The sequence below is a fragment of the Columba livia genome, chromosome Z (assembly GCF_036013475.1).
Source record: "Columba livia isolate bColLiv1 breed racing homer chromosome Z, bColLiv1.pat.W.v2, whole genome shotgun sequence".
Taxonomy (NCBI): Eukaryota; Metazoa; Chordata; class Aves; order Columbiformes; family Columbidae; genus Columba; species Columba livia.
In genome coordinates, this window is record NC_088642.1 from 20,034,580 (window position 1) to 20,055,949 (window position 21,370).

At 39.6% G+C, this 21,370-nt stretch overlaps 1 protein-coding gene across 3 annotated transcripts in view; it reads right to left on the reverse strand.

Moving 5' to 3' along the window:
* Positions 1–422: 422 nt before the first annotated feature.
* ADAMTS12 (ADAM metallopeptidase with thrombospondin type 1 motif 12) overlaps positions 423–21,370 on the reverse strand; it is a 181,215-nt gene continuing 160,267 nt past the window's right edge. For 2 of the 3 annotated variants that reach the window (XM_065047518.1, XM_065047517.1), the window contains exons 19-23: positions 17,791–18,939; positions 11,291–11,443; positions 9,186–9,359; positions 5,263–5,416; positions 423–3,200 (exon numbers count right to left, since the gene is read on the reverse strand). In XM_065047518.1, the coding sequence (XP_064903590.1) occupies positions 2,965–3,200; positions 5,263–5,416; positions 9,186–9,359; positions 11,291–11,443; positions 17,791–18,939 (1,866 nt within the window). In that variant the 3' untranslated portion in view covers positions 423–2,964. The remainder of the gene's footprint in view (positions 3,201–5,262; positions 5,417–9,185; positions 9,360–11,290; positions 11,444–17,790; positions 18,940–21,370) is intronic. The other variant, XM_065047519.1, reaches the window with a different exon arrangement.

The window sequence follows — 21,370 nt, forward strand, 5'->3', positions numbered from 1 at the left end:
TTGAGTATTGAAAAGATTCCAGGGGATGGGGTGGGGGGAGTGGGAGAAGTGGGTATGATTATATTGTGTACAACTGTTCAGGAAAACAAATACAACCCACAATAGAAAAAACAGACGTGCATATCTGCTGCAAGTTGCTAAAGCACATCTGCTTGGACTAGAAGTGGTGAGATGTCGTCTATCTGACAGGAAATAACTAAGCCTACTAAGGTATATTTTTATTTAGCACCATACTTTACTCTGCTACTTTTTCCCTCACACTTTTTAATGGTCTGTTTTACATTGGAATATCAAGCATCAAAATACCTCAATGATGAGGAATTCCCCTGGAATATAAAATATACTTTCTAGGCTTTTTTTCTTTGGAATTCCATATTATTAATCTTCTTACACTGGAAATATAAAATACCAGAGACATGAGACATAAGCAATGCCATTTATTGAAGCTTGAAACAAGTATGTCATCATAGTTTACTTTTTAAAGCTTGAAATGTTAGAACAAGCAGTGAATGTGCCAAATACACATTTTTTCCTGAGCAACCTGTTGAAGCTGACGTATCTCAGGCTAATATGATAATATAATGGTATCTCTGCACTTAATACTCTATTCAGTTTTGAGAACAGTGACCATCTGGGCTAGGATCATAGAGCCACCTTTACTTAAAGAGTTATGTCATAAGTAAGAAATCTTGCCAAATCGATGGGAGAGATTACTGCACATATTGTTAACATAGAGGAGATATTAGGCTGATGAGTGCGATCTAAGAACCTATGTAAATACAGCAGTGGCACTGCTTTCTTAAAACTGTTGTCACAATCTTTTCCCTAAACTTTTAAGCTGAGTAACAGTGATGACTGTGCTTCCCTGGGTAAAAAGATTATTTTGTTTAATGTCCATAATATAATTTATTCACTTTTATCCATTTCATAAGAAATCACAGCTCCCTGAAGAAAACAATGAAGCCAGAAATGGTTTTACTCCACACTAGCCATAATGAACACTGGAAGAGACAACCCCCTCCAAGTGCTTTTGCTCCCACCTGCACTATATCTACTCAGTCAGCTCCTTTCTTATTAGCTCACACACCTGATGGTCCACTTCTGCTGACCTCTGCAGGTAAAATGCTGCAGGTACTTCTGAGAACAGGAGAGAATGCTTCCTGAATCAGCTGGGACACCTCCACTCCTTCACATGAGTCAATATTTCTGTGTCCAGTGAAAAAGAACTGCCCAGATTTCTATTGTTCAAAGGGTCAGTAGACATTCAGGACCTCAGAAGGACATAAGCACACTATGAAACTTGACAGGCATTATGTCTGGCATTGGCCAGCAACACCATAGACATGTATTATTTTAAGACTATGTGCATGTATGCTATATACACAAATGCATGCATATGCACCATTGGAAGTTATCCCCTACATCTGTTATACTAGCACCATATTTTTAACAGTGGATTTTAAGTTTTATCAGCACCTATAACTGGGGTTATACTGCCATCACTGAGGTTAATGAATCTAACCTTACCATGCTGCATATCCTGAACTCCCAGAGACTTCAAGTGAAGAAGTGAGACCTTAGCCAAAGGTCGCAAACCTATGAAAAAGGACAATGAGGCTTGTGGCCTTCATTAGGTTAATACATTATAGCCAGACCCAAACATTCTATTAACTTTCAGAAAGATCTGTCTAGAAAGAGGGCTATTGCTAGTCTCAGCTCTGTAACCACAGTGACACTTGGATTCATGGCTATGCATCTCCACTCCACATTGCATAAAATGTGACATTTCCCTGTATTACAATCTCAAATTGTCAGGTAGCTAGGGAGTAAATCTGAGACTTTCAAAAGAGCATGAAGAACCAAGGTGTCCAACTCCTACTGAATTTCAAAGGGATGTAAATGTCAGACTCCATCCAGCTCTTTTGAAAATGCCCAGTTTTTCTTCCAAGGGTCCAGTCTGGTCTCCCTAAAGTTTACCCTGCCATTTTCTGCAATAGCAAAACAGATACGCTGTTTGGCTAGTGCTGTCCTAATGCCTGAGGCCTGGAGCTATGCAGATACTCTGGGTCTCAGGCTCCATTCCCAGGCGCCGTCACGTCATTGTGATCAAGGATTTTCATGGAGAAAAGTTTGCTGTGAGTGAGGTGATAGAGTGTGGATGTGGGCTTACACTCTACTAGGAGATACTGGATTAAATGAAAGCTCTGTCACTGAAGGTGGTACATGCAGCTTTGCTTTCATGGTACCAAGAAATGTTGCTTAAAACTTACGTGGGAATTTAATATTCCAGATTTGGTGTGTATTTTGGGTTAGAGGAAGACATTTGCAGCAGGAGAAAACCGATCAGGACAGGCTATTGTTGAGGTATCCTTTAGAGGTTCAGTCAAGTACTAAACATATTTTCATTTGAAAAATCCAAAGTTTCAATTTGGCTTGCATATTGTAATCAGTTATTATAAAACTATGCTTTTAAATTTATGAAATTAGCAAATGATTTAGAGAAACACTGCCACTTCACTTTGATTCCTAAAACTAGAGAAGTGAGAGAACATAGAGGGATCTGGCCCACAGCTCAGGTCTGTTTCAGCTGCCCTGTGAGCCACCTTCACTCGGAGCTCTTGAATCTTAGTGGTGCTCATGTTTCAAGTGGGTTTCGGAAAAGAGATGGAAGAAAGAACAAGTAAAACATTAATTTAAAAAAAATACAAAAATTCTTGCAAGCTTGTTTCTATCCCCTATGCATGCCTAAGAAGTACTAGCTGCTGGTACATTGCAAATTATATTACAAACGTTGGACTATTACAGACAAAAATTTGAAACAGTAAATTAGGACTGATAACCCTAAGGGATGTGTTTCCCCAGTTTTGATCACAGATTTTCATTTATGTTGGATGGTTCATAAGAAAAAGAAGAAACGTAAAACCTGTAAAAAGAAGCCCTACTCAAAGCACCTAGATAAAACAGCTAGTGCCGAGCAGCTTGGTTGTTGTTTCCTTGGTTTTGAGGTGATTTTCTTCTAGACTTAGTGTAATTCTGTTGTTTGAGGCCTCGGTGATCCCAATATCTTGCTTTGTTACGAATTCGGGGCTGGCTACAGGTGAAGCAACACTGAGTCTGTACGGATGGCAGCAAGCACTTGCCGATGCCTTTCAGCCTCTGGCAGAAGTGAACTGACAGCTGGTCTTTGCTGCAGGGCAGTCCTATGGTAGACAAGATGAGAAGAATTAGTTGTATTTTACTGACAAATTACCTGTATTTCTGGAATTTTAAACTGCTTTATGCCAGACAGTCATGCCTGTTAAGGTTCTTATTTATGATGGCCTTATCTTCCTTTATTATGGGTCAGTTTGATCCCCTTGAAATTTTAGGGCTTCTAAGTGAAGAGGTCTTATTCAACTTTTCATTACCTTCTGTCTTGGAAAACACAGCACTCTTTTATTACCATTCAGTGAGGCTTTACTTTTGCAGTAGACAGAGCTGATCTAAGTTCTTTGCTTTAATGCTTCTACTTTTCAGAAGTGACAGAGAAAGTGTAGCAACAAAGATTTCCAAGTCTGGTACTTTCACAGTCTTGTAACTGTGCATTTAAGACAAGTGCAGGGAGCTGGCAGTGTGCTGCAAAGCCATGCAGGGCAGCCAGAAGAGCACTGACAAGGCATGTGAATCTTCACGTTCAGCTTGACTACGCTTCGGTTTCTGCAGCGCTAGAACAAGCCAGGGACTGGTACCATCTATATTATGGTGCTGCTAGCTCTGTGGTAGCTTTAACAAACTGAGATGTGTCAGATTTAGTTAGGTATTACAAAATGGGTGTCCTGACCTACAAGATAGCTGGTGGGAGACTCGAGGTTTGCAAAAGCAGGAAGGTGGTGGATTAGTCAAATGCAAGGTTGTTGTTCAGCAAATCCCTCAACACTAGAACTAGGGAAACTCAAGATAGTTTAAAACAGATAAAAGCATTTATTTTCACAAGAGGCTGTGAAGCTTTGGAACTTGGTGCCACAGGAGGGGGGAAGCAGAGAGCATTTGAAAAAGGGATGCAACATATTAATGGAATAAGTTCTGTAAACTTCAACTAAAAGACATGAGAACAGGTGCCTTTAATAGCACTAATAAGTCACCTGGGAAGGCTGGAGGAATATCATGGAAATTAATCACAGGAAAGGACTGAGCTCCTATATTTTCCCTAAGTAGCATCCTCTAATGCCATTGCTGGAGACACAACATTGGGCTGCATGGACCACTGGTCTACCCAGAAGGGAATTACGTTTTACTGGCCCCCTGGGCTTTTACTCACAGAAATACCTACTCTGTGTAGGTAGTATTTATTTGAGTCTGTCTTCCTGAACATGAGATGGACAAGAGATAAGCAGACCAATTCAACCTGAGGGCAAAAACATGTGCTAAAGATCTTTGAGCAGTAGAAGGGATGCATCACTCTCAAGTGTATGCCAGTTCCGAATTGCCCTTGGGACTCAACCTCTTAACTCATTTCCAGATTGGACCCTTACTTGCTGACTTGCTAAGAAAGAAAAATCCTCCAAAAGGCCTTTGAAGACTCTTCCAGAATGACATTGAGCTGTTGCGGTTCTTACCTAAGGGTACCTCTTAGATACTGCAGAACACAGACTACAGATAAATATACCCTTCCATAAGCTTCCTCCCTCCTCTGCCACTTCTTTTCTGGGCTATCACCGTCTACACAACTGGGCTCCTGGACCCTTGAAGGAGAGAGGCTTCTCTCTACCTCTTCATTTTGGAGACAGTCTCACACTGTGTGACACTGAATTCATAATGCCAAGACTGTATCTGGCTTCACTGCCACTCAGATTTTTCTTACAGTGTCTCTCTCACTTTGCTTTCTTGCTCCCAGTCCAGAATTTGCAGATCCCATAGGGGTATCTGTCTTGAGAAATGGCATTTGTTTGGACACACAGCCTGCAACGTAGCCCGTGAGTTACCTAAAACAGGTCAATACAAGCAGACCTATTCTTTTAGTTTTGGCATCATAAATTACAGATGCGCGCTCAGAAAACTGCATTCCTCATCATGGCAACACAAAGCCAGTAGGGCTAGAGAACATGACAATGTGATTCTGCCAACAGTGCAGCTGAGCAGTAGCAGGTAAGGCTGAATTATAATTACTGAGCCTGCAGTATTCACAACAAGCTGATAAACTGGGTCAGCTCCTAGTGTTTTGCAGAATTTAAACACAAATTGAGAGCTTTTCAGAAACTGTCTGATACAGCTGTATTATTGTACCTGTGCTTTTCCTGCATTCTTGAAGATTGCACTTCTGATGCTCTGTGGGCTTGGGCTTATCCACACACATACTGTCATCTTCAGTTTCATTAGTTTCTATATTCATGCACTTTGTAGCTCTTTGCTGAATGCCCCCTCCACAAGAAACGGTGCACTGAAAGAGAGTAATTTTAATATATACAAAAGTCTTTTACACGGAACTTGGGTAACATGCCAATATTTGAGCTGTCATGTGACAGAAAGCTAATATGATCCAGAACAAATGACACTAAAGTACTTCATGTACTGTATTCTCTGTCCAGACACATCCAGGGTGCATCATAGACAGATATGGCAGGATACAGTAGAGTGGTAAATAATAAAAATTCAGCATTCTTGAAGGTGTAACCAAGGTAAGAGGACTGTTTTCTACAGGGGAGGGGAAGGGTGATCTGAAATGCCAGTCCTACAAAGTAAGAGAGCAGTAATCCAGATTAGTATAGGATACAGACATATTTTGTATCCTGTGTTTTCTCGTATTCTAAATTAAACGTAAGTAATCAACTGCAATGTTAGGTTTAGAAATGAATGAGTTGAAGATTTCAAAAAAGCTCAGCAAGATGTTTTTCTTTGGTGATATTCACTCTGTGGTTACTCTTTCTTTATGACCACAAAACAACTGCCAGCTGCTTGTTCTGGCTGCATACAGATGGCCATAAAAAACAAACATTTTCAAAACATGTTCCTGTACTGTTCTGTAAATGTATTTAATTCTTCTGGCATCCCAGTGCGTCTGAGAATTCCATTTAATTTTAAATTATTTTTCTCTTCAGATAAATAGTGGCCAGCAAGATAAATACTTCAACAGATAGAGAATGCCAGCAATGAAGAACAAGAGATCAAGAAAGGACTAGTAACTCTCTTAATTTTTCTGAAAATCATCCTCTTTCTATCATATATCTCTGTGCATAAGATAAAATATTACTGCTGTGAAGCACATGCAAACATTTTAGGTACTCTTGAAGCAACTTTATTTTAATGTTTAAAATGTTTTCCTTTATAAAGTAGAATAAATGCAATTAATAAATCAGCAAAATAGCTACTATAACATTCTGTTATTCAGTTGCTTATTTTATGCATATCCCAGTATTTTCATTTCCATATTTATGTGTTAGAATTGCACTAACTCTACATTACATTATAATCCCCACCTGACTGCTTTATGTCAAAAACAACCCATTAAATTTTCTGTGTTAAATGACTCCCTGTTATTTTCTTATTTGAGGCTCCTGGCTTTCATTGTTCTTTCAATGTTCTCTTCTGCTGCAAGGACTACTTGTAATGTATGAATAGGTTTATTAAGGAAATTGGAGGGAAAGGTTTATTAGATATACCAGTTTATTTACAACCATACATGTATGACAGACACTGAAAGGTTCCCCAATGATACACCCAACACTTGTCAATTAGATTTCCAGAAGCCGAAGTAGAGGGCTGCTGGTCAAAATTAAGAATTTCTGTTTGTATGGGCATGTCCAATAATCCAAAAATTTGCTTTAAAGCTCAACAGAACAGTATTACAATGACTGGAGAGGCTCTGGAAGCACAGACAGAACAAACAGCCTGGCTGTACTTGGAAGGATTCAGCTAGCCACGTATCAGAGACTATTATTACCAATTCAACCTTTTCCCTCCCTCTCTAAAGATGCTTTTATTCTGCCATCCTCTTGAAATGTTGCCTTACTCTATATCTAACTGAACACGGTTGAATTTACTACCCAATAGTCTCTTCCGGTGGAAAATTTTAAAGGAGTAATGGAAGAATGTCAATAGTAACTCCTTTTTTATTAGAAAAGGGGGAAAGAAAAAATAAAACACCACTACCACCAGACCTCTATCCAACAACATCCAATGCAGCAACAAAAAGTAAAAGCTACAATATCACCTGAAGGAACTGAGATGGGCTGGCTCTGCAATGTTTAGTAATATTTTCAAAAGATTTTTTTTTGTAGCTCCAGCTATGCATAAGAAACTGTACTTGCCATAAGCACTGAAGTTCACAGACAAGTGGATAATATGATCAAATACAGCCAATTTATGAAAACAAATGAAAAAAAAAAAAAAGAACTGAATCCTGCCAGGCCCCATGTTTGGTTAATCCACTGTGTACAAGGTGGCCTGTTACATGATGCAATGACATTAGGTCTTTTTGTCTAGTCACAGTAGCCGCCTTCTGGGCAACAGATACTTTGCTTTTGATGGCCACCACCACATGTTCTCAAACACTAACAAAAGAGGTGCACAAACCCAGGAGGAGAGAGATGGGAATAGATGAAAAATGCAAAACAGACCATAAAGACAGTAAGAAATCATCTCAGTTTAGAAATGTGGAGCCACAAGTGAAAAAAACACCATATCACTGATCCACGTGATTTAAAAGATGTAGAGGGCATCCTGGATACCAAGTCTTACAGCCCAGATATGAAGAAAAGCTTTACACTGAGGTATTTATTTAATTGTGTGTTTGGAAGGAAACAGGGAAGAAGATATTATTGGTCAAAAAAACTTGGTAAAAGGCTTCTTCTGACATGTATTAATGCAAGTAATATAGGACAGCACAGAAGAGACAACAAGAAGAGGCAACACAGAACTGTTCATGCAGCACCACCAGCAAAAGTAACTTCCCCAACAGGAATGAGATTGGAACATTAATCCTGCACATGTTTGCAGGATTAATCTGCTCTATTTAGTGAAGACACCACAAATTCATGAGATCCAACATCTGGTTTTATGAGGAAACTGAAGACATTAAAATTCATCCAATGCATACAATAAAAGCATCATACAAAGACAGTGACCCATGTTATTTTTTAAGCATTCTTTTGTCCATAATTGATTACCTTTTATTGATTTTATTGATTACCTATTATTACCTACCAACTAATTTTTCTACTATTATTCATTAGGTCTACAGTAAAACATTGAAATACACAGAAAATTTTCTACTCTGACATGAAATAAGGCACCAAAGGTGCCAGATAGACTTTGAATAATGCTTTGTTCCTATCATACAAGGAATTGCATCCCTATGGATAGAGAACTAGAGCTGACATCTGATAAATGAACCTCTTCAGTCTCATTCTGTCCAGTATCCTCAGCATGAAGACAATTGCCAGGGTTGGACAAGTGGTTTTGTAAGATATTTGAGTGCCCAACAAGCACAATCATTTGGCTAGTTTTATTTTTCAACCCTTGCTGACTGCTCTGACAGGAAGCCCTGCATTACTGTATATAGGATGAGGTCTCCTCCTTATTGCAGGTGTGACTTTGCAGGTGTGACTTAGAGTGGCCTGTAAGGAAGCAATGTGATCACCGCCCTTGAAACACACAAGCATCAGGTCCATGGTGCCACAAACATTGCGGTGCTTTCACCAAAGCTGCTTTTAGTGGGAAAAAAACACTAAAATGTAATCACATCACATGCTTTAGCTGACATAAATATGTGCCTGGCTGCCTACAAATGTTTGTTGGCACAGATTTATATTGCAAAGTGACACAAAAGTCTGATTTATCTTAAGTCTGACCTCAGTTTCTGGCCCCATAAAATTACAGCCCAAAAGTGTGAAGGAAAAGTCTAAACTAATCATAATGAGAAAGTAACATTAAAATGGCAGCAAAAGGGATTACTCCAAAGGAACGTTTCAGGGTGTGGCAATCAACAGTTCTACCTGTATGTCACATGCAATCCTAGGCATGACTATGGTCAATCTTATGAACATCTATGATAATTTTTACTGTAACCATACACAAGGACTGCAGAGCCTCTGAGTGGTACTGTATGTCTTCCTTTGTGCAAAAGTTTACCTACCTACCAAGGGATCTAACAGTTACTGCCAAGCGACAGCTAATTGCTCATTCCCAAAGCTTCTTTTAAAGAACAATACCTCATTCCAGGGCTCCACATGCCACTGAAGGCAAGGCTCCATGTTACAGCTCGTGTTGACTTGTGGTTTATATCCAAGCAGCTGGCAATGAAAAGGCCTGAGAAGTCGCTTTTCACGAACATCAATGCAGTGAACATCTCGGGTCTTGAAGCCGCCGTTGCAGTTAGCAGAGCACTGTACAGAAAACAGAAAGGGGCACATCTCCAAATGATGCTCTGCTGAGCAGCTGTTCCTTCCCCGGTCACAGAAGAGAAGGAGGGGCTTTGAACATCCTGACTCAGAGAGGGAATTTCCACTTTAACATATAAACAATCTGTTGTTAGGCTTAAAAATGGTGGTTTTCATCACAGCAAATCAGAACATGCTGGGTAAATATTTCCTTGTCTTCACTGGAATACCCATTAGCAACATGGATACATATTTAATTAAGAAATCCTGCAGCTATTTCCAAGAATGTCATAGTGAAAGAGGCATAATGCAATAAATACAAAAACCAAATCCTGTATGCAGGGGAACTGTCAGTTCTTTAGTTTTTTCTATGGGAGAGGGGGAGTGTGGGAGGAAAGAGGCACAGCTGTGTGAGCTGATTTCTCATTCAGTGCTGGAAGAGGTAGGTGTCCATGGCAGCAGATTGCTCAGGCTGGCAAAAATGCTCCTTCTCTTCATCCACAGACTTGAGTCCCTGCTACCTCTGGGAGACAGTGGACTCATCCCATACCAGCAGTTCACATTCTAACTTTCCTTGCTCCTCCATGGCACCAGAAGGATCCATACCCCCATTTTTATATATGAAATTGTAATTAGTTTGTATAGTTCAGTTGCTGAAAAATAAGGGTGGCGAACACAACAGAAATCCACTAGGAAAAGCCATTTTGTTCAAACTGGCCTTACAAATGGACTGACACTTTAAACCTTCTGTTTCCTGTAGTATTTTATAATTAAATCTGATTTCTAGCTATTTTCTGAGACATAACTGTCAACCACTTGTTGCAAGTACAATAACATTTATGAAGAAAAAGTGAAGGTGAAATATGCCCTACTGCAACTGCGACTGCAGAATGTGTATGCATCATTTAAAAAAAAATTCAAAGGCTTAAATGTGGTTATGTAACGGCTTGGCCTTGCCTGGACTTTTAAAAAGGCATGTATTTAATGTAAAAATCAATTCTATGTCAAAGAGCTCAATAATATAACAGGTTTTGTAACTACAACCTTTCTTACAGACTCTTATTTGTATCCATCTGCCCTCTAGTCCAATGACAACGTTGTCAGCTAAAAAAATGTATACTGAGAAAGTTTGAGAGATCTGTCTTTTGCTTTGTTAAATCAACATTATTTCAGATAGAATTTTGTAGTTTTTCTCTTTTGAGTCTTGAAAAATAACCCACTGTTTGAAGCCTCAATTTTAGACATTGTTTAAACAAAATGCAACAAGCTTCAATAAGTCACCAAAATCCTTCCATCAGTTCATGACACTTCTTACAATACTAAAAAAGAACTCAAATGCAATTCCTTGGGTTCCAATTACCAACATAGACACTCTCCTGTCTCTTGTCCAGGCCTGTGTACATAACAAGGACCAAATAAGACAGTAGACATAACAGTCATTCTTGCCAGTATATTTTTCTTTAGTAATTGTAATGTAAAACTTTGAGCTTACATGAATGGGGAACAGACCATGTCACATAAGAGACTAATATCCACTGGCAAGGGTGAACAAGAACGTGCCAATTCGCTCTCCCAAATTCCCACCTGCTTTTTAAAATTCGGATATGTCTTTGGAGGCAGAGATCAACAGGAAGTCACATGCAAATATGTAGAACTTTGCCCTAGGATCTTCACAAAATATGGATGAGAAGCCCTGCTTTATCTTTAGATGCAAGAGTTAATGATCATGACCCCCATACAGGAAGAACAAAATTTGCAGCAGATGTGTTTCCATAAATAACTTAGTCAGGAAATTAGGAAATTAGTGCTGAATGATCAGCTGGGAATCATGTGTGCATTCACTGAGTAAATAATTATTTTTAAAATGAAGTATTTAGAACTCCCTACTCTTCAAAGTTAGCAAGTTTACTGTTCACAACAGCTCTGAATGAAGTTACCTTGCTCCAATTTCCTGTTTTCCAGCTAGCGCATGGGCGGAGATAGCATTTTCTTGCAGTATCAGGCTTTTTCTTGCGCTGACAGTGAGATGTGTTTCCACTGCTGCACTCCACGTGTCTCCAGAAAGCCCCCATTCCACAGGTGGTAGAGCACTGCACAAGGATGAGAGGACAGCCCAGGGGTAAACTCAAGATTAAGCAAATAACTCTAGAAACAATCCAGAGACCTAAATAAAAACAACTACAGCCATTTTAGATGACCTAGATTATCTGAGATACCCCAAAGAGGATTAAAAATTAACCTAAATCTTACTTAAGGTTATGAAGGAGGGCTTTTTGCCGATTTGTTAAGAAAACACCAATTCTGGTTTATAACATGCACTGCTCTTCTTTGGCAAACTCGTTGCTTACTGAGACATTCTAAATCTGTATCAGCTGTTCCGCTGTTTCCTTCCGTGAGCTTTCGGGATCCAAGGCAAAATGCCATTGCATCTTATCTTCATCACTGTTCCCTCTCTATCCCTAATACTGTTGATTAAATATTCAGCAAATGGAGTGCGTGACGCTGAAAATCTGAAATAAATTGTGTGAGGGTCTTCAGAAAACTGTTCAGGAAAAGGAGTTTTGAAATGAAGGATTCAGAAAATGGCTGTTTCCAACATTTGGGAGGGTTTTAGTGTCTGAGGTAAGAGAATATTGATCATTCCAGTCCACATCCAAAGACTGCACACTCTTCACTGAAAGTCACCTTCATTATATTCTGAAGCAGGAAGAGGTGAAAAGTGGCTGGAGACACCCATTTACCTTTTTCTCCCTTAAAAAGGGTGGGTCAGTGAACTATACGCATAGGGTCAAATTCACACATGTCAAAGAGCCTGTAGCTAGCATGGCAAACAGCATCAATAATCTTGGATTAAGACTGCATAGAAATGAAGAAAGCGACTGCTATTGTGTGTTTTGAACGACCTAAACACAACTGGGAGAGTTTAACAGGGAAAGCTGAGTAAGTATCCCCAGGAAGGCAAGCAAAGCTAAGTTGAAGTTAAGGCCATTGAAGACATGAAGCTGTTACCAGATTCAATCAGAGAAATGGAAAAATGTTTAAGGGTCACAACAAAGAATTTTTTTTAAAACTGCACCTTATGAAGAGTACAAATCTGCAAGGCGCCTGCAGCATGCCGTCTCCAGCTTCCGAGATTCCCAGGACATTTGACCAAGAGGCCACAAAGATCCTGCTAAAGGATCATTCAGGATCAAGTCTTTTTCCTGTCACAGTAAATGTCTGTTACAGTGGGAAGAGGTGCAGGCAAATTTTCATGACCAATAGGAGGTGCAGAATGAGCAAATCTGGTGGTAATGGGGTATCTTTGGTAGCCAGAAAGCTCTTAGAAAATGACAGCCCAGAACGACCCAGGAAAGTGATAGGAAGGAAATTAGAAGTAACAGAGGCAGCAGTGTCATTCAGCACTGTTTTGCCCTACTCTAATTAGCGCTCTCCCTTGGGAGGTGTCAACAGTGTCAAGGGACATGTCACACCATTCCATCGCAGTAACTATCACTATTTTTGGGCACTAGTATAGACATACTCTAAAGAGCAAAGAAATGTCAGAATATTGGCAGTCACTAAAAGAGAAAGATGGAGAGCATAGCAAAAGATTCATCTAGGTAGATGTGGCAGTCTTGAAATACCAATGCCTTGGAGAGATGTCATTTAAAAACAGGCACAAAGTTTTACTAAGGATAGGTAAACAGCAAAAGCAAAAATAAAGTCAGAAAATTGTAGACAAAAATAAATTAAAAGTAATGAACAACAAGAAAAGGTTCTGTGAATGCTAGAAACAAGGTGGTGGGGGGAGAAATATGAAACTTTTAGTTAATGAGAAAGATAATAGCTGACTTATTTACAGAATCACAGAATGGTTGAGGTCGGTAAGGACCTTTGGATGTCATCTTGTCCAGCCCCATGGCTCAAGCAGGGCCACCTACATCCAGTTGCCAATTTGGATTCAGAATATCTCCAAGGATGGAGATTCTACAAATTCACTTTTCCACCACCCTTTCTTCTTCAAACTTGGGAAAAAACAAACAAACGAACAAACAAACAAACAAAATCAAACCAAAAATTAAACATGCCAGGATTCACATGAAGTTCAGGAAACAACAGCTTGAATGAAAATAGCAAAAGACTACTGAAACATTAAGGAATAGTAAAGTTAGATGCATTAAGCATCCTCAAATTTATTTCATCAGCTCTCTGAAAGTGAATGTATTGACCTTATCTCAATTTTCATTCAAGTACTCTTGAATAATCTTTGAACTGTTGAGAATAATTTTTTTTAAAAATAGATTGGGAAAGTCCCAGAGGATTAGAGAATAACATCTTTCAAGTTATCTTTAGGAAAAGAAGTAAGTGGATCTGTGTTCTAACGGTACACTTCATGCAACTTCACTTCACAAGAAAATACAAAAGCAAATTATTAAACAATCAAGATCAAAATGGTAAATAATAACCGAGATGGTAAAGCAATTAAAAAGCCTACATAGGCCTATATAGAACAAATTATTCAATTCAATCTAAAATCCTTCTCAGAAAGGGGAACCTGGTATAATGAATATAGAGAGCCAGTTCATGTGATGCCTTTTTACATGATCTCATAGATCATTCTTTCAGCAAATGATGGAAATATGGTCTACGTTAAATAATTACAAGACTAGCGCACAGCTAACTGAAAAACTGTAATAAACTGTAATAAAGTGGTCCACAGTAACTCAGTGTCAAAATGAAAAGACATTTCAAATATGGTCCTGTGGAGCTCTATTCAGAGCCAAGAGCCGAGCTCTCCTCAGTATTTTCATTAACTAATTGAATGACGAAAGCCAGCATGCACTCATAACATTCGCAGATGATGCCAAGTTGGGAGAGTTGGCAGGAATGTTGATGGACACAATCTGAATTCAGAAACATCTCACCACTTACCCGCTGTCTGCACCCAGACAGAGGGCACCAACAGGATCTCGGTGGTCTAGCTGTGCTTTAACTCCACTGCCATGGGATACACAAAGTCATCTCTTGCTGTTCTTTTTAGCCCTGCATTGCCATTAATTTGCATCATGCTAGACAGACCCAAGAGAAAACAAGGTACAGAGAAACAGACCTTTGATAGCCTTCACCACCAACACTGAGACACAGAGGCAAATCAACACAAGGAGGTTTCAAGATCTGGACCCTTGGCTGTTCTGATTAGCTTAGTTTAAAAAGGCCATCTGAAAAATGAGGTAGCTTGTTCATGTACTAGTCCCTCATTTTAAGTATCATGATTGGAAGAGTACAAAATCCATTAGCATAAAAATAACTCTGTTTACATAAAAATAAAATTTTACAGTGGGAAGGATATTAAATAGAAGTTTGTAAAATGTGAGTGAGCACCCTGATGACTATATTCTGTAATTATAGTTGCCAGAACTGGTGGCTGCCCAGTCCCTAGCCCTGACCCCAAAGTAACTAATGTCGCAGACACAGCAAGGCAAGAGCACAGAAACATAACTCATGAAAAGCCTGGTACTGGGTATTGGCAAAGAAAAGTCAACAGCAATACACAAAAACAGTAATCACTTATCTGAGGCCCTAAAAACCTTTGCAATCTATATTGCTCTTGCACAGTAAGTAGAAGTTACCCAAGTATTATAACTACTCAGTAATAATCAGCTATCAGGTGAAACTGGGAGAAGCCATCACCTTTCAGATCAAGTATCTTCCAAATGCTTTACATCTCAATAGAGCTTTCAAACTCCCTGTAAGCTATACTTGTTTCATTTACTGAAATGGAAAGACAGTGCTTTTGAAAGTGAGTATTATAGGACGTTAACCTCTGTTCTGATTGAATTTTGTCACCTTTAGAAATTAAAAAAGTTCATTTTGGCACAGCCATTAATACAGATAAAATGACCGTTCATTTCTACATTCAAACAAGACATAGTATGACACTGTAATTATCAGCTGCTGGATCCAAAGAATACTGTACAAACACAAGCACTGACCTGAAAATTTTAATTTCTACGCCAACGAGACAAAATGCTTTTAATTTACCTGCTGCTACAACCCAGTTCCCACACACAATCACCTAAATTTCTAAGGTGCACAACTCCATATTACAATGTCTTCCCAAGGGCATGTGCTGGACAGATTACAAACCCTGGATATACCAGCTCAACTTTGGACTAATATCTTTGCTTTGTAGATTCAAACTGGTTTTACCAGGCTGAATGCTGCTCTGAGTTCAGAGCCATTTGCTTAATGGTGGATACAAATGTTGATGGTTGGATGAGATAGAAATGCACCACAAAAATCTGTTACGTTAATAGCCAACTAAAAATATGTTTAAGTATCCATGGTATTAATATGCTTCATACAGTACAAAAACTAGCTTACCTACATGACACTGGTCATGTGTTGAGTTAGAAAACATATAATTTAGAGAGAAATTATATGTAAGTGAAGGTTAGAGCATAATAGCACATCTATAGCTCACTTGCATTATGTACTTATTTGGTAATACAAGCATATTCATGTGGTGTCTCCAGGATTCATCTAATAGCTTAATTTTTTGCTGTGCTCTAAAACAAAACTCTTAGGATATTTCTAGTTATAGCCAAACCCGAATGGCATGTTCCTGGAAGAGGAACAGAATTAGAATTACAAATGAACAGGACAGGATAGGATACAACAAAATATTTCAGTTGGAAGGACCTAGAATGATCATCTACTCCAACTGTGTGACCACTTGAGGACCGACCAGAAGTTACAGCAGGTTTTTAAGGGCTTTGTCCAAATGCCCCTTAAGCACTGACAGGCTCGGGGCATCAACCACCTCTCCAGGAAGCCTGTTCCAGTGTTTGACCACTCTCTTGGTAAAGAAATGATGCCTCATGTCCAGTCTGAACCTCCTGATGTAGCTTTGAACGTTTCCCATGTGTCCTGTCACTGGATCCCAGGGAGAAGAGCTCAGCACCTCCCTCTCCACATCCCCTCCTCAGGAAGCTGCAGAGAGCAATGAGGTCCCCCCTCAGCCTCCTTTTCTCCAAACTAAACAAGTTCAAAGTCCTCAGCCACTCCTCACAGGACATCCCTCCAGGCTTTCCACCAGCTTTCTTGCCCTCGTCTGGACACATTCAAGGGCCTTCACATGCTCATTAAATGGTGGGCCCAGAGCTGCACACAGTGCTCAAGGTGAGGCTGCACCAACGCTGAATCCAGCAGGACAATCCCCTCTTCTGACCACTGGTTATCCCATGTTTGGTGCTCCCCAGGATGGGGTTTCTGTCTTGGCTGCTCATCATGTTGAGCTGCTGTCAGCCAGCACCCCCAGGTCTCTTTCTGCAGGGCTGCTCTCCAGCCACTCCTCTCCCAGTCTGTACTGGTGTCCAGCATTGTGCTGTGCTGGGTGCAGAATCCAGTATTTGGAGTTGTTACATTTCATCCCATTAATCATTGCCCAGTGCTCCAGTCTATCCAGATCTCTCTTCAAGGCAACTTGTCCCTCAAGAGAGTCAACAGCACCTCACAGACTGGATCATCAGCAAACTTGCCACTGGTGCATTCAATTCCTGCATCCAGATCATTGATAAAAATATTCAATAGGACTGGTCCTGGAATTAAACCCTGAGGAACAACACTGGTGATCCACCACCAGCCAGATGTAGCCCCATTCACTACAATCCTTTGAGCCCTGCTGTCCGGCCAGTTCTTCACCCAGCACATTGTGAACCTGTCCATCTCACACCTGGACAACTTGCCCTGAACAATGCCATGAGGGACAGTATCAAAAGCCTTACTAAAATATAAAAAAAATATATCCGCCACCTTCCCTTCACCCACTAGGTGGGTGACCTTTTTAAGAAGGATAGCAAATTAGTCAAGCAGGATTTTCCCCTTGCAAGCTCATACTGACTATGCCTGATGATTGCATAGTTCTTTAAATGCCTTTCAACAGTACCCAGTACAAACTTCATAATTTTTTCCAGGAACTGAGGTTACACTAACAGGTCTGTAGTTCCCTAGGTCTTCCCTCACACCTTTTTTGTTAATTGGAATAACACCAGCTGGCTTCCAGTCAGTATGGATCTCCCCAGACTCCCAGGACCTTTGGTAGATGATTGAGTGGTCCTGCCATAACATCAGCTAGCTTCTTCAGTACTCTGGGCTGAATCCCATCCAGCCCCATGGACTTGTTAATGTTCAGTTGATAAAACTGGTCCCTTACAATTCCAGTGTCCAGTTTTGCAAAATTTTACAGAATCCATAAATACAGCCACATTCTATTTAAGCTATCTAATATTAGATATTCCAAGTTACCTTTTTTTTTTTGTGTGTGTAACAAGTATTTTGAATGTATGATACTCATTTCAGATAATCATGACAAACTAAGAAGCTTTATTTCCTCAGCACTGGTTCAGACAGCTGTTCACACTCTCTTATTTCTTAGGAGTTAAAAATAACTTACCTCACTCCAGTTGCCTACTATCCAGTAGGCATCACCAGGCAAACTGTTGGATGTTATGAGGTGGCTGTTTTCTGTGATGTTCAAGAAAACACCCCCAGATCTTGCACTTTGGTTTCTGAGAGGATGCTTGAGAGTGTTCAATTGTGTGCTGGAGGTGATGGTGTCAAGTAGCTTAATTTCTCTTCTGTTGTTGGTCTGGTCTCTTGGTACAGGAGCAAACACAGTGGGCATTACTGCGACGGATGCTTGTGGTGTAGTTACTTCTACAACAGGTGCATTGACTTGCAGACTGATAAAGTTTGCTGTTGTTGGAAATGCCAACCCTTGTGCTCCTCTGCTAGGAGGAAGGAGTGTAGAAGGGCCATGGTGATGAGATGCTAGGGAGGGCCGAGAAGTCATGCTCTCATTTTGAAGGACAGGAGAGCTGGTATCTGGGGTTGTGCTCCTGGTTCTAACTTCAGGACTGAGTTCTGTGCTGTAAAGGAGATCAACTGATTTCTCACTGCTTCCCACTGACCCATCAATGTCATCAGATTCTTCAGTTAAGTAATCATAGCTGGAAGTTATTTCTGGACTACTGGTGAAAGAGGAGACAGGAGTGTCCTCACTTCTTTGCACCTCATTCTCTACAGTAGAAACTAGCTCACTTTCAGACATATTTTCAGCATGCCTTATAATTTCAGTACTTAAGCTATTACGAAAAGGCCGTGAAGTAGTATTTTGGTGTGAAATATTTTCAGTAGAAACAACTGGATAATTGTAAACATCACTTGGTCCAGCAAAATTGTTTTGTAATGTTTTGTTGGCTGTTCCTTCTTTTTCTGAGACATTGCCCAAACCAGATGATGTAGTCAAACAGGGAGTTATGCTTTCAGACATGGGTATTTTTGTTGTTGTATGGGACCTTGGGCTTGGTGTGGATATTCTGTGAGATGGACTCTGTTCAGGATTAGGGGTTGTTTTTCTAATTATGATCTTTCCTCTTCTGGGTACCAGTGGGGGTATCAGAAATCTTCCAGCAGAAGGACATTGCTGCAGACCACACAGGGCCTTAGAGTTCGGTCTCTTGGAAGTATCACATGGCTCATCGTTATTTTTGGCACAAGTGACATTACGAGTCCTTATTCCACCACCACAAGTAACTGTGCACTGCAAACAAAACAGATTTAATATATCTTTTCCCTTCATTCTGCTGCATATATCAATAACAAGAAGTATCAGATGGCATCTGCTTATAGTAAAGAAGCATCATTATAAATAATCAATAAGAAAGGTTTTATTGAGGAATAAGCCCTTCATTCTAGTGATGTTCTGCTATCATGGGGCATTTTCCAAATTTTTATAAGAGTAAATGTCACCTTGGGGAAAGAACAGTGTAAAAAGACTACCCGATAAAAACAAAATATGAAAATAATATACTAAAATTTGATTTCTTCAATGAATCACAAAAGTTATTTAGCCAATACCTTTTCCACCACAGTTATAAAAAACAGCCTAAAACCCTGCCATCAGAAACATATCTGACTGGCTCAGTGTCAGCTACTCACAGTGCCACAAACCCACTCTGATCATCCATGCAGCCCACAGATCCTTGTTTACTTTATGAAATGGATTTTTCATTAAGTCTCAGTGCAATCACCACATGCTGCCAGGGCTGCTAGCATGTCTCTCCTAAATTACAGACTATTGAAAGTAATTAATCTGGCTTCTATTAAATAGGAGCACTGTTGTGTATGAAGGGTGCTGGAAGCTAAGGAGACCCAGTTATTTTGTGATGTTTTCCATCCTCAGACATGATGACACAGCCATGCCTTCGGCAGCTGTTGCGCTGCTGAGGACTTTTTGAAATTTCAACACACTTTTCTGGTTTGAGATCCTGAGGCTGGATGACTGGCTGGGTATGAATAGAGATGTTACATACAACCTACTTGAGGAATTCCTCCCAGGATGCAAGGGAGCCCAACCAGATGAATATGAACCAGGTGAGAGCTAATCTAGGTCATTGGACAGTAGATACAACAGTACCTTTGTGTTGTTAACACCTGTCACTCTCTGTTGCTAACATCTGTAAAATTACATCAGCTCTGCAGCAACAGGTATAAGGAGCAAATCAGAGTAACCTCGAAGTAGGTAAGTTAATTAGCTGTTCTGTCTGTCCTCCTTGCACTTCCAGCTATATAGCACATTTAAAGTACTCAGAGCTATGCAAGTTTCCATCAGCTGCAAATTGACCTCTGAAGTTATTCAGTAAAGAATTTTCCTTATTGAGGAAAATAGCAACTATTATTTTGCTACTTACACAGAAATAACAACACACTTACTTCGTCAGACTTTGCCAGTTGGATGATTCAGATTAGCATTTGTGTGAGTTAAAAGGAACATCCAGCCTCATTAATTTTATGGGGTAATGGCTGCCTCTCACAATTAGCTTTGAAAATCTCTGCTTTAGATTATGACCATGTATTAAAAAGAGATTTCAGAACAGCTACAACACTCTATCCTTATTATCCTCATAATTAAGTACATTCAGGTGGTAAGATACAGCATGATTTCTAACAGCCAGATAAATTCAGAGCAAAAGGAAGTTTTGCCTATGTAAAATCTCATCCTTACATTCAACAACAAAGAACATTCTGCAATTACAAGTCTCCTAATGATCCTGTGATTTGTGCAGGAGAAACAGTCTGTCCTATGCTCCCTTCTCAATTTCTACAGGTATAGAAATTGATTTTTGTCAGTAACCTTCAAATATAATCCCACAGTACATGAGCATGGGCTGTATTCTGTAACAGCACGCTATTTCTATATAATCATTCTGCTAGCCATTGACTCTCAGTCTATTTTTTCACAGGTAGTTAAAAAGTGGTGACTACTCAGTTCACAAAACAATTAGCACTCAGTGTTTGTGAGCAGCATAAACTGAATTAATACTGTCACAAAATGCAGTTAGGTCATTTTCTGAATCTGCTCTCAAGCACAATAGTGAGTTTAGTTTAAAAAAAAAATAAAAAAGAAAATAAAAAGAAAAAAAGAAAAAAAAAAGGAAAAAGAAAGGAGAGGAATTTTCCAAGAGGAAAATCTTTGAAGTTTTGAAAAATACAGTACCCTTCATTTTTATTGACGTCCAAAGTGGAAAATATTTGCTGTGCGTTTGTTGTTATGACTGTCAGCTACACTGATAACTAAACTGCCTATTTGTGAGACGAACCATGAGTAAGTCTTAGTAAAACAGAATCAGAATAAAACCATTTTATATTTTTTACATGACTCAAAACCTGCTTTCCTTCACAGAAGAAATATCTTAGTGCATTTTTAGTTTAGGGGACCCTGAATTTTCCTTGATTTCAATGGAAAGTGAAGTTGTGAAGCAGCTGCAAATACCAGCATCCTAATCTAAAGGAACCTAAGAAGCGTGAGGTCCTTCCACAGACTAAAAACTATGACAAAGAACAACAAATGCGTGCTCCTTCTTAAAACTAACAAATATTGCAGCACATATTACAGTTTATTTAAAATATTTAGTGTACTGCAGTCATCATTTTGATGACCTCAAATTCTGCAGTTCATCAGCTGCCAGTGA